Raw genomic sequence first — 13667 nt, 5'->3', positions numbered from 1 at the left:
ACCTCCCATGCAAGATGCACAAATCCAGCACAGAGGGTAATAAATGGCCTGATACAAAAATCAGTGATAGTGTACAAATATAGGCGGGGTGGTAAGAGATTTTCTTCTAGTGGATTAGGCCACCAGATAAGGTTTAGTCATGGGGGTAGCACCAGCAGATATTTGAAGAGCTGTGAGTTTATAATGTCCTTTCAAATCTGCTAATATGTCACTAACTGGCCTTAACTTGGTGACAATTTGGCTTTAAAATTAAACCTCCGAACAGTTTTGTGATTTAACTTTTTAAAAACCCTCATATATGACATGTTGAGAGGCTAGAGAATAATAAGGATGATATATGCAATCTGTTCTTAGGTTACTTAAGCATCTTTCAGCATCAGGCCCCAAGCAGGCAAGAGAGATCTAAGTGGTGTGTTTGATTCCAGTGATATGATGACATGGATGTGACTGCAAGACAGCTGGAGTTGTAAGGCTCCTGAATGGTACACTGGGGAATTCAAAGGCAGAATATAAATGTACCCAAATAGGAAACAGGCTACCATCCGTTGCTTCTGAAAAGTAGAACTTTAATGACCATAAATAAAGTTGTCGCTACAATGTTTTGGTGGGAAAACCTAGGGCTTTTTTACAGTTTATTTGGGCTCTCTCTTTTAGTCTTTGCAACCAACTGAACAAGGTCTTCCACGATCTCTTAGCTTTGGTTCTATCTGTCCAGGGTAATGAAGTGTGGGGTGGATGCTGGGTTTTTTAATGGCTTTAAAATACCTTATTTGTCTGTAAGAGTTGTATTGCTCAAAAGAACGTGTCCCTGTACCTTGTTCATACACTTTTTTGTGTCTTTTACCACTTTTTCCATGACAACCAACCAGCCATACCGATAAGTGTTTGAGATCTCCATTTTTTTGTTCATGAGGTCTGGAATGCATGTAATAGCCTTGTTGCAGGGTGAATGTGCTCTCACCAAAGTATTTGGAACTTTGTAATCCAATTAAATCTTTTTTTTTAAATTTCCTTCCCCGCCCCTTCCCAAAAGGTATCAGAAAGCAGCTGAAGAAGGTACTGCAGAGAAAAAAAGAAATGTAAGTATTTATGATCCTTCTGGAATGAGAAGCATTATGTAAATTAGGATGACTAGCTATGTTACACCTTTCCAGAGACTGCTGCTCTTGAGTGAAGCTAACCAACCCATATGTGCTCTGTGGCTTTTTTGTACCTTGTGTTTGCAAGAAAACTTGGCTCAGATGCAGTGTTTGCCTTTTTTCACTAAGGGCTTGCTTTTGGCCTGTCTTCTTGCACTGGGTTGACTGAAGCACAAGGAAGTCAAGTGACTTGCCCGAGGTCACACATTGAATCATTGGTTCAGTCCTAAGTAGAAGCCAAGCTGCAGCTGGCTCTGAGTCCTCTGTTCTAATCACAAAACATGAATGGCCACCTCTGTTCTGAGCTGTAGGCAGCTGTATGGTTTCTATTCTTGTTTGCTCATTTCTTATCTATACTTCGAAGCTTAAAGGGATGCTGTCAGCTTCCAATAGTTCTAATTTGTTATCTTCCTTTCTAACTGCAGAATCCATTTAGGGGACCCTTCTCTGAAGTAGACTTTAAATCATTTGGACTTACTTGCCTTGGGAGAGGAGAGAGCGCCATTCTGTTTGGCTCTGCTATTACAGTTTCACTTCCTCCCACTGCTCTGGGATCAGGGGACTCTAGGGAGTGAGAATGCACTAAAATGGCAAGTCTGCATTTACAAGCAGAATCTCTGCTTATTCTTCATTTAAAATGTACAGGGTTAACTACCGTGTCCAGAAGGAATGAGCAATTCTCTCTCTGAGCGTGCTTCCTCAGTCATAGGTGAGCAATTTGATAGCACACTTAGTAAGCATTGCATGTCTTTTCTCTGGGTCACTGTAGCCAGGGAAAGAGAGACCAGGCAGGAGCCTGTTCAGTGCTCCTTCATTCCCATACTGTCACGTCTCAGTCAGTCTTTGGATGATCATGTAGGACAATAATTCTTGGTTAAAACATTTATATTTAAACCTATTTATAAGAGCAAGTTGTGGGGTGCTTTGTAGGAAGTTCTCTCTCAGCATTAATAGGGAAGAATGCCAGCTCACTACTGGAAGCCATTGCATCACTTGTATGGGCAGGGCAAAGCAGAGCCTAAGCACAGAATGACTCATGGTATGAGGCATGCCAGAACTCCATATGCAGCAGTGCACCTGGGATTCAAGGAAACTCTAGCTGCAGGAACTTCAGTGTCTAATTCTGTTCTGAAAACCCTTCATGTGGGGGACCTTTTTTTACCTCTTTAATACATTGTGCCATTTTTCCCTACAACTTTGGTACTAGCTTTAAATACAGCGAGCAAATAAACTGATCTTTTCCTGAAGCTTAGGTGAATTCTAGTTAGTTTGTAAAGAAGCATTCAGAATGTGACTAGAAGAGTAATGGGGTGAGAGATTTAAATCCCAGTATAGCTGCTAATCCTGTTTAATTCCCTAAAGCCTTGCAGACCTGTTCTACTTGCAGTTAGTTTCACTTATGGTAGGATCCATAAAGAGCAGACCACAAAAACGCAGCGCTGGCAGATGTTAGATGTGAATTTGCTAAATGCGGGGTTCTGTTGAGCAGAAGTAGTCTGAAGGTACTTGAATCTGAGGGGTAGTATTGCTGTGGGTCACTACCAGCTAACCCAGAATATGTTCTGTTGGCTTATGGCGGTGGTGTGGCAATGCTTGTAGGACATAACTTACGTGCATGAGTATGTGCCGTCAGTGATCACAATGTTACCTTTAGTAGAAGAATTAGATATTCCAGTGTATGATCAGATTTTATAAATGGATGCAGAAGAATTGTAATGTTCAATTTGTATTGTTGGCACTGAAATGCTGCCACTAACTGAAAGTAGAAATGCATAAATCCCAAGTAATAGTGGTTTCTGAAAGATAATCTTTAGTTCTTGGAATAGATAGTTAATTGTTCTCCCTGCTTCCCTTAGAGCAGATGGAAACATTGCAACGTTTGGCATAGCACCCCTCCACATGTGGCTGCTTTTCCCATTGTTAACATAAGTCTCTCATTCTAAAGTCTGCTAGTGTTGATTCTGTTAGATTTCCTTAGTGTGTGGATTCAAGCCTTTTGTGTCTTATTTAACTCTCATTAGACCTTGATTCCCTTTTTTTCCTTATAAGGCCATCCTGTTTGATCACTTCCTGCTTCGGCTCCTAGCTTTTCTCTTCTCCCCCCTCCCCTATCCTAGATGCTTTCTCCATGTGGCACAGTTGTAACTATTCACAGCTGTCTGAAAGAGCAGCAGGCTAAGATCAGCACTGAGTCTTTGCTTCCTTTTGTACAGAAAAGAAGTGCTTTAATGCTTCATCAGGCAGTTTGACTGGCATTAACTTCTTGTTGTTTTTAGAACACAGAAAATCTTGCCCCTCATTTTAAAAGGGGGACTCTGAGTGTATTAAAGAAGAAGTGGGAGAATCCAATATTGGGAACACAGTCTGGGACGGAAACCCTACAAAGCAACTGTACTGAGGTTAGGCAGAAGGTCGCCAGCCCCAGTGTTGGAGTAGAAACCAACACTGCTTCTGAAGCAGAAACTGACCAAACATCAAGGGTCTATACTAGATCTCAACTCCGATCGCCTTCTGGAGCCTTTGGCCAATTGAAATATCCAAGTGTTGACAGCAAGGAGTCTAAGATCCACTCATTGGAGAGTGATAAAATGGAAAATTGTGTAAGAGAATCCAGACAAGTAGGCAAACCTGAGGCCAGTGAAAACCCGGACTCATCAGGGAAGATAGAGAAATATAGCATCCCACTAAACAAACTAAAGATGATGTTTGAGAAGGGCGAAGCAACTCAAACAAAGGTAAGGATTGTATAACTTCAGACCTTAAGAGGCTAAAAATTAACTGTCTCCTTGGCATCTGAAAACTCTCTGCAGGGGGTGGTTCAGAGCTATTAACTGTACAAATGGCAGTTTTGTTTTATTACCGAAGCTGAAAAATGTATCTTGAAGTGATTGGTGCTAAAGAGCTGAACGCTCTATGGATGTTGCTGACTCTCCATGTATGCAATCTTGTAACTGTGTTGGTCCTAGGATATTACAGAGACAAGATGGGTGAGGTAATATCTTTTTTATTTTATTTTATTATTATTGGACCAACTTCTGTTGCTGAGAGAGACAAGTTTTTGAGCTTACACAGGGCTTCAAAGCTTGTCTCACCAACAGAAGTTGGGCCAATAACATATATTACCTCACTCACCTCGACTCACCAACTCTGTTTCAGAGTAGCAGCCGTGTTAGTCTGTATCCACAAAAAGAAAAGGAGTACTTGTGGCACCTTAGAGACTAACCAATTTATCTGAGCATAAGCTTTCGTGAGCTACAGCTCACTTCATCGAATGCTGTAGCTCACGAAAGCTTATGCTCAGATAAATTGGTTAGTCTCTAAGGTGCCACAAGTACTCCTTTTCTTTTTGCGACTCTGCGTTGCAGTTCCATAATAGCAGTGAATTCTTCTTTTAACATGTTAATCTGGGATGGATAGATAATTTCTCTCATTTTTGGTTGGATCCAATTGAAAATACAGAATGGACTGGTATTTGAGTATTTTTTTTTTTTGAGCAAGGTGGGGCTGACTGCCTATTAATTTCTCCTGTGCGCACTAAGCAGTGAGTCATTTAAACTTTAGTTGTATAAAAAAAACTATTAAGCTCCCTTTGTGAATAGCTTAACACCCGCTGCTGTGGGACAGGAAGGTCTGCCAAAGCTACAGGAAAAGTCTAAGGGCTCACTGTATAGTGTACTGAGCTGAAACTCCATCTCCTTTTTGCTATCCTCTCATCTGTGTATCTTAATAAATGTTTCCTATCAGAGAAAATCCTCTCTCAGGGAAAATAGCTAGACGAGCTCACGCCTTTGCTAGTTTTGACTTGCAAACGCACAGGGCTTGCATTTTCCTACAATTGCTCATGAAATTTGATCCTGCATGTGGACTGCAGATTTTGTCCCCAGGGAGAATTGCTTAACTAGAAAATGAGTTGCATATGCCAGTGACTTACAACAGAGTCCTGGGGCCTTGATGCTGGTGGATTCTCCAGTTTACCCATAATTCCTTATATTTCTGGCTTTGTTTTACTCCGGATGGTTTTATTAGATCATTCAGTAAAACAAAGCAAAATCTTGGACAGGGAAGATATTTACTTTAGATATTAAATAAATGGGGGTCTTGGGGGACAGAATCTTTGGGTTAGGCTGAATATAGGCATTAAGAACGGTTTCTCACAGTAACTGTTTAAATCTGAGTTCTTAGTCTTCATTAATGTTTTTAAGAGCTGCCTTTGCTATTGACTCCATCCGTACAGTGCTAATTACAAGTTTCAGAGTAACAGCCATGTTAGTCTGTATTCGCAAAAAGAAAAGGAGTACTTGTGGCACCTTAGAGACTAACCAATTTATTTGAGCATAAGCTTTCGTGAGCTACAGCTCACATCATCGATCAAGTGAGCTGTAGCTCACGCAAGCTTATGCTCAAATTGGTTAGTCTCTAAGGTGCCACAAGTACTCCTTTTCTTTTTGCTAATTACAAGTAGCAGTAGCAAGGTGTGACTTTGGAGATTTCTTCTCAGGAATTCAATCTCAGGGGCACAAGTTCCCAGAGCACATGAAAACTCCACAGGAAAGTACCAGTTTTCCAGGCAAACTTGAGTAACTGTATCTGAGCATGGGGGGAAGGAAGTGTTTTTGAGCTGACCAAACTACTCATCTTCAACAGCTGGAATTGGTAACTGTATGTCATAGATAAGTTGTTATTTGACATACTGTCACAGCAAGTCCTGAAACTTTGAGGGATTCTTCCCTTAAATTCCAACTCTGCCCACTCAGAATTCATTTTGCACATGCATTTTTTGCCCTCAATCCAACTTATCAAGTAAAATGCCTAAGTTTTTTAAAATGAAGGGGAAAGGCCTTTGTTGCAACTAAAAAGCACTACTGTAAGTTTTCTGGCCCTGGAAATTTTAAGGGGTATGAGGGTGATGATATGCAGATTGTGTCATGCAGCATAGGAATATACTTTAGTTGCATTCAAGTAGGGAACAATTGGAGAAGCAGCACAAGTCTAGGTAGTTACAAAGTGCAATGTGCTGCGTTCTGTAATTCAACATGGATAGCTCCTAAATTGATGCTTCTGACTGTCTCTGCCCCTTATGTCCTCACCTGCATCTGTTTGTAGAAACAAAACTATCCAGACTCCCAAAACAACCAAAAAATGGCTGGATTAAATTTTGCCCAGGGATGCCGCAATCCCTGTACGAGCCCAGTTCTTCTTTTCTATTCAGATTTTGATCCAGCTTCTGAATCTCAGAAGCAAGACAAATTTTTATTGCATCTTTGGGAAGAAAGTACTTCTAAGCACATCAGTAGCAGCCTGCCTGAGACGAGGGTGTGGGACTCAAAGTGATGCCTGAAGCAAAAGACCAGCTTTCCTTTATTACTTATTGGTTCTAAAGTCTCAAGTCTTTGGCAATTTCAAAGATACTTCAGAGTGTCCCAGTGACTCGCATCAAATAAGGCACACAAGCGCAAGTAGTAGAAGAAAGTCAGGGGGAGCATAACCTAAAACATCCCATCTAAGCATTAAGATACGTTTGTCCCTTTCTGTTGTTTTGAGGCAGAAACTTGTTCTTTTTGGCGCTGTTAATCTACTATGCAGTGACTTTTATTCTTATGGTGCTATATAAATTAGGCATGGTTTGCCCAAAGCAAGATGAGTTGTTTGGCAAAAGACCAAATGTAATGGCAGCGCTGCACTTACAGAATCTTTCATCCAAGAACCTGGGGCTTCCCAGAGATTGGTGGGTTTTTTGTGTTTCTGGGGGGGTTTTGCACACCCCATTTTACAGATGGGGAAACTGAGGTGCAGCAAAGTATAGTACTTTGCCCAAGGTGTCACAGCAAGTTTGTGGCAAGTGCCTCACAGAATCGGATCATTAGCTAATCAGTTAGGTATCTTCCCTCCAAGTAGTCAATACTTGATCCTTAAGGTGAAGGTATTCCTCCCCAGTCCTTCCTCCCTCCCCCCCAAATGCATATGTACAATTGTTGGGGAGGGCTGAGGAGGTGATTGGCTTGAGACTTTAGTACACTTGTTACATTACTGCATAGCTACAGTCATGACATGGTCTACTTCCAGTATTTGAATCTGATTTCCTGCTGCAGTGAATTCCAGTTTGACAATATACCGAGTAAAGCGGTATTTCCCTCTGTTCTAAACTTACTGCCCTATAACTAGGTTTCAGAGTAACAGCCGTGTTAGTCTGTATTCGCAAAAAGAAAAGGAGTACTTGTGGCACCTTAGAGACTAACCAATTTATTTGAGCATAAGCTTTCGTGAGCTACAGCTCACTTCATCGGATGCATACTGTGGAAGGTGTAGAAGATCTTTTTATACACACAAAGCATGAAAAAATACCTCCCCCCACCCCACTCTCCTGCTGGTAATAGTTTATCTAAAGTGATCACTCTCCTTACAATGTGTATGATAATCAAGTTGGGCCATTTCCAACATAAATCCAGGTTCTCCCCCCCCCCACACACACACACACAAACCCACTCTCCTGTTGGTAATCTACTACCCAAGATCCATAAACCTGGAAATTCTGGGCGCCCTATCATCTCAGGCATTGGCACCCTGACAGCTGGATTGTCTGGCTATGTAGACTCCCCCCTCAGGCCCTACGCTACCAGCACTCCCAGTTACCTTCGAGACACCACTGACTTCCTGAGGAAACTACAATCCATCGGTGATCTTCCTGATAACACCATCCTGGCCACTATGGATGTAGAAGCCCTCTACACCAACATTCCACACAAAGATGGACTACAAGCCGTCAAGAACGCTATCCCCGATAATGTCACGGCTAACCTGGTGGCTGAACTTTGTGACTTTGTCCTTACCCATAACTATTTTACATTTGGGGACAATGTATACCTTCAAATCAGCGGCACTGCTATGGGTACCCGCATGGCCCCACAGTATGCCAACATTTTTATGGCTGACTTAGAACAACGCTTCCTCAGCTCTCGTCCCCTAACGCCCCTACTCTACTTGCGCTATATTGATGACATCTTCATCATCTGGACCCATGGAAAAGAAGCCCTTGAGGAATTCCACCATGATTTCAACAATTTCCATCCCACCATCAACCTCAGCCTGGTCCAGTCCACACAAGAGATCCACTTCCTGGACACTACAGTGCTAATAAACGATGGTCACATAAACACCACCCTATACCGGAAACCTACTGACCGCTATTCCTACCTACATGCCTCCAGCTTTCACCCTGACCACACCACACGATCCATTGTCTACAGCCAAGCTCTGCGATACAACCGCATTTGCTCCAACTCCTCAGACAGAGACAAACACCTACAAGATCTCTATCAAGCATTCTTACAGCTACAATACCCACCTGCGGAAGTGAAGAAACAGATTGATAGAGCCAGAAGAGTTCCCAGAAGTCACCTACTACAGGACAGGCCTAACAAAGAAAATAACAGAACTCCACTAGCCGTCACCTTCAGCCCCCAACTAAAACCCCTCCAACGCATTATTAAGGATCTACAACCTGAAGGATGACCCAACGCTCCCAAGATTTGTGAGAGAGACAGGCCAGTCCTTGCCTACAGACAGCCCCCCAACCTGAAGCGAATACTCACCAGCAACCACATACCACACAACAGAACCACTAACCCAGGAACCTATCCTGGCAACAAAGCCCATTGCCAACTGTACCCACATATATCTATTCAGGGGACACCATCACAGGGCCTAATAACATCAGCCACACTATCAGAGGCTCGTTCACCTGCACATCCACCAATGTGATATATGCCATCATGTGCCAGCAATGCCCCTCTGCCATGTACATTGGTCAAACTGGACAGTCTCTACGTAAAAGAATAAATGGACACAAATCAGATGTCAAGAATTATAACGTTCAAAAACCAGTGGGAGAACACTTCAATTTCTCTGGTCACGCGATTACATACATGAAAGTTGCGATATTACAATAGAAAAACTTCAAATCCAGACTCCAGGGAGAGACTGCTGAATTGGAATTCATTTGCAAATTGGATACAATTAACTTAGGCTTGAATAGAGACTGGGAGTGGCTAAGTCATTATGCAAGGTAACCTATTTCCCCTTGTTTTTTCCTACCCCCTCCCCCCTGCAGTTCCTCAGATGCTCTTGGTAAACTCCTGGATTTGTGCTGGAAATGGCCCACCTTCCTTATCATACACATTGTAAGGAGAGTGGTCTCTTTAGATAAGCTATTACTAACAGGAGGGTGGGTGGGTGTGTGTGTGTGTGTGAGGGGGGCGGGGGGGGGGGGAGAACCTGGATTTATGCTGGAAATGGCCCAACTTGATTATCATACACGTTGTAAGGAGAGCGATCACTTTAGATAAGCTATTACCAGCAGGAGAGTGGGGTGGGGGGAGGTATTTTTTCATGCTTTGTGTGTATAAAAAGATCTTCTACACTTTCCACGGTATGCATCCGATGAAGCGAGCTGTAGCTCACGAAAGCTTATGCTCAAATAAATTGGTAGTCTCTAAGGTGCCACAAGTACTCCTTTTCTTTTTGCCCTATAACTAGTATCCATTTGTTCTCGTGATGGCATAAGATGAACAAAAGAAAGGACTATACCTCTCAAACTTTGAATCCCTCAACTCCCTGCTAACCAGAACCATAGTTTCTTTAGCACATGTCTCTAAATTGTAAGCTCCTTGTGGGCTGTGACCAGGTTTTGCTCTGGTTGATAGGATAGCCAGTACAGTGTGCTTTCATGCATAATGGAATGAATTGCAACACTTGGGAGTATTTTGCCCAATCTGGTTTAAAAGCATCATGAAAGAATATTACCTTAAGCTTCAGGAAACCTTAGCTTTTTATTTTATTTCTGTTTGTGTTTAGTCTACATAATCTCTGAGTGAAGATTTCAGGGAAAGTTTGTTCAAATCAGTTCCAGTCTGCTGGCAGGAAGGAGGATGGGGGATGTGGGGAGGAGAGAGAGGAGGAGGAAACCGCTCCTTAAGGAACTCAAGCAAGCTTCTAGATGTATGCATCTCTGTTCTTAGATAGGATTGTTTGTCATCTAAATGAGAATGGAATCCAGATACTCACAAGATTTAGTTATATAGCTGAGAGCTTCTGGTTTAAGAGAGAGCTACTATTCTTTCGTATTTCCAGATGCACTTACCTGACCAATTAAACTTTCTTCCTGGGTCATACTGTGCCGTTGTAAGAACTTGTTTGTTCCACCTTCCTTTCTGCCAACCACACCCAGTATAAAGAAGCATGAACTTTGTGTTAAACATTGCAAACTAGATGTCAGATATGTCTCCAGATTTATGCTAGTAGGATCTTTCAATGGGCTAATACATCTGAAGTTCACCTTCCCCCTTACCACCGCCCCTTAGCACTGTTCCATTAGCAGCACTCTCCCAAAAATCTCAGCCTAAAATACTCTGTTCCATGTACTGGGAGAAAAGAGAAACTGTTGTCTGTACTTTAATCCCAAACTGTAGGGTTTCAAGCACTTCAGAGTGTTGGCTCAGTGTGGTGGTGGAACTCAACAGGAATGTGCAAGCAAATCTTGGAGATGACTGAGGAGTCTGCAAATTCCTAGAAGTGCGTAGGCTCCACTTGGGTGCATCTATCAGTACCTTCACCAGAAGGAAAAGATTTGTGTCAATAAAATGCTTTTCCAGTCAGAAACATTACCAATTTCCTAAACTATAGAAATATAAAATTTCTAACCTTGCTAATGGAAAACAAGGCATTTTTCCAACTGCCTTTTCCTTTCCTGGTGAAGTTCCTCTGTTCTATGTGCTAAAGAGGCCTGATTTTTCACAGGGATTATCCTACAGTACAGCTCTGTAAGTATAAAACTGGAATTTCTATCAGTTTGGTGACCAGCAAAATGAGAAACTTGTTGGAAGCAGGAAAAGAAATGTGTGGTTGGAGTGTCTTGCCAAATCCCCGCCCCCGCACCCCCTCAATTTCCAGTGGGCTCTGAGACTTAACTCTTCCTGGGGAGAAGAGAGCTCTCATCTCGTGCTGTTTTTATAGGTTGACTTTCAGCTGTGAAAACATCCAATTTTGGTGTAGGCAAACTAAACTCTGCACACGACAGAGCATTCAGAGGAGCTGTTGAAACTTATTTCTATAATTGTTGGATTTTTTTTATTGTGCACTAAAAAGTTGTATAGGGAGCCATTTGAGGGTTGATTGGAGCAAATATGTATCAAATCTGAAGGAACTGACCAGAGCATCTGTGTCTGCTGCTAGTACAAAACACCCCGGCATAAGAATGGCCATACTGGGTCAGATCGATGGTCCATCTAGCTCAGTATCTGTCTTCTAACAGTGGTCAATGTTGGATGCTTCAGAATGAACAAGGCAGTAAGTAATTGAGTGATCCATCTCGTCATCCTGTCCTAGCGTCTGGCAGTCAGGCCTAGGGACAGCCAGAGCATGGGGTTGCATCCTTGACCATCTTGGCTAATTGTCATTGATGGACCTATTCTCCAGGAACTTATTTAATTTTTTTTTTAACCCAGTTATAGTTTTGGCCTTCACAACATCCCGTGGCAGTGAGTTTCACAGGCCGACACTGAGTTGTGTGACTAAGTACTTCCTTTTGTTTGTCTTAAACCTGTTGCCTATTAATTTCACTGGGTGACCCTTGGTTCTTGTGTTATGTGAAAGGGTAAATAACACTTCCTTATTTGCTTTCTCCACACCATTCAGGATTTTTATAGACCTCTTTCCTATTCCCCCCCCTTAGTCGTCTCTTTTTTTTTTAAACTGAAAAGTCCCAGTCTTTTTAATCTCTCCTCAAATGGAACTTGTTCCATACCCCTCATTTTTTTTTGTTGCCCTTCTCTGCACCTTTTCCAATTCTAGTAACTTCTTTGAGACGGAGCGACCAGATCTGCACATGGTGTTCAAGGTGTGGGTGTACCGTGGATTTATATAGAGGCGTTACATCCAGCGTCACAACCATGTGGTTGGTGGTTTATCCTGGAGATCTGAGGCTATTTCTGTCTAGCACCAACCTATTGAAGTGTCAGCCTGACTACCAGACCTAATTTGGGGGTCAGTCTGACTCTGATAGGTTGTACTTATTGACTGCTATCAAATGTAACTGTAGTCATAAGCTAAAGTTTTTGTTCTCCTTTGTAGTTACTGAATGGTAATGCTGATGTATTGGTATCTTAACATCTATTTCTCTCTTAATTTCATAGCTTGATGAAACGATTGTTACTGAGCTTGTAAACTGTTAATTTATAAACTGGTATGAGTGCTTATATATCTCCTTCCCTGGACATCTAGCTTGTAGGATATGTTGTGGATATCTAACATGTGGCATTCTAGTTGTCTTTCACAATCAAAAGGCATCTGTGGATATGTCTGGAGAGGTAGGTATCCTGTGACCAAACTTGATATTGCTTAAATAGGACGTCATGTGCTAGATTTGTTTAGTCCAGTAAAGGAGATTTGCTAGAGACACCTATGCATCTTAAAGGATTATGCACAACAATCTCTGCCTTGTCCAAACACCTCATAGGTGGGTTTTTGTCTTACAGATTTTTCGGGACCAGAGTAGGACTGCAGGTAGCAGGAGAATCTCTGAAAACAGCTTCTCTTCAGAGGACCTTGACATCTGCTCTGGAGAGAGGAGCCATAATGCTTCAGGTTGATTAGTTTCGAGCCATTTGGGCCTGTGCATTAAAACAACTCCCTTTTGTGCATGTAACAGGAGGGGAATAATGTCTGACAGAGGAAGGAGACAGAACGCCTTCCATCTGAGGCTCAAGGCAGTGTGGCCCTTGAGCACAGGACTGGGACTAAAAGGAGCTGGGTTCTTATTCCCTACTCTGCCACTCTCCTGCTGGGTGACCTTGGGCAAGTTGCAAGACTGTAAAATGGAAATAATGATACTGACCTCCTTTGTAAAGTGCTTTGATGTCTACCCATTAGTGCTAGATAAGAACTAGGAATTATTGATGATATTTATCAACACTAATAAACTAAGATTTTTCTTTTACATAATATCCTTGCACCCTGTATCTTTCTCTGGGATCCTACAGAGAAACTGAAGCATGGGAGAAAAAACTTCATAGCAGAGCTAATAGAAGCCATATCTCTTGATTCCTAGTCCCATTTTCTATTAGATGGTACTTTTTATTTTCTACGAGAAGCAGCTTAATTTAGAAACCAGAGAAATAAACACTCTTGTCCCTAATTCCCTGCCTGCCAGTATTTCCCTTGTGACCCAGTACTGTGAAATTCTTCATGTTGTTGCTTTAAATCCCTCCAAAAGTTATACACCTGCTATGGAATTCTTGACTGATGAGCACTACCTTGTATTGTACAGGTATCTTTAAACAGCTTTTGTTAGAACAATAGCTTTAAATGCAACACCTATGTTTCCAGCCTATGGCTAGCATTGAACTTTACTTCCTAATGCTGTAAACAATACCCTTATCTGAACCAGGCTAGAGAGAGCAATGAAAGGTACCAATTCTTACCAGTGTACACCCTATTAAAACATTGTGCCTTCTAAATTAAAATGAAATTTTCATT

The 13667-nt window shown here is 42.0% G+C and overlaps 1 protein-coding gene across 5 annotated transcripts in view; it reads left to right on the top strand.

The window, feature by feature from the left end:
• The window catches only part of LIMA1 (LIM domain and actin binding 1), a 46209-nt gene that overhangs the window by 16913 nt on the left and 15629 nt on the right, over positions 1–13667 (top strand). For 4 of the 5 annotated variants that reach the window (XM_074935805.1, XM_074935804.1, XM_074935806.1 and 1 more), the window contains 3 exons: positions 1034–1079; positions 3416–3874; positions 12668–12776. In XM_074935805.1, coding sequence (XP_074791906.1) covers positions 1034–1079; positions 3416–3874; positions 12668–12776 — 614 coding nt within the window. The remainder of the gene's footprint in view (positions 1–1033; positions 1080–3415; positions 3875–12667; positions 12777–13667) is intronic. The other variant, XM_074935807.1, reaches the window with a different exon arrangement.

Source organism: Natator depressus, chromosome 20, assembly GCF_965152275.1.
Source record: "Natator depressus isolate rNatDep1 chromosome 20, rNatDep2.hap1, whole genome shotgun sequence".
NCBI classification, from domain to species: domain Eukaryota; kingdom Metazoa; phylum Chordata; order Testudines; family Cheloniidae; genus Natator; species Natator depressus.
Note: the sequence above shows the minus strand (reverse complement) of the source record. Positions and strands in the feature narration are given on the sequence as shown.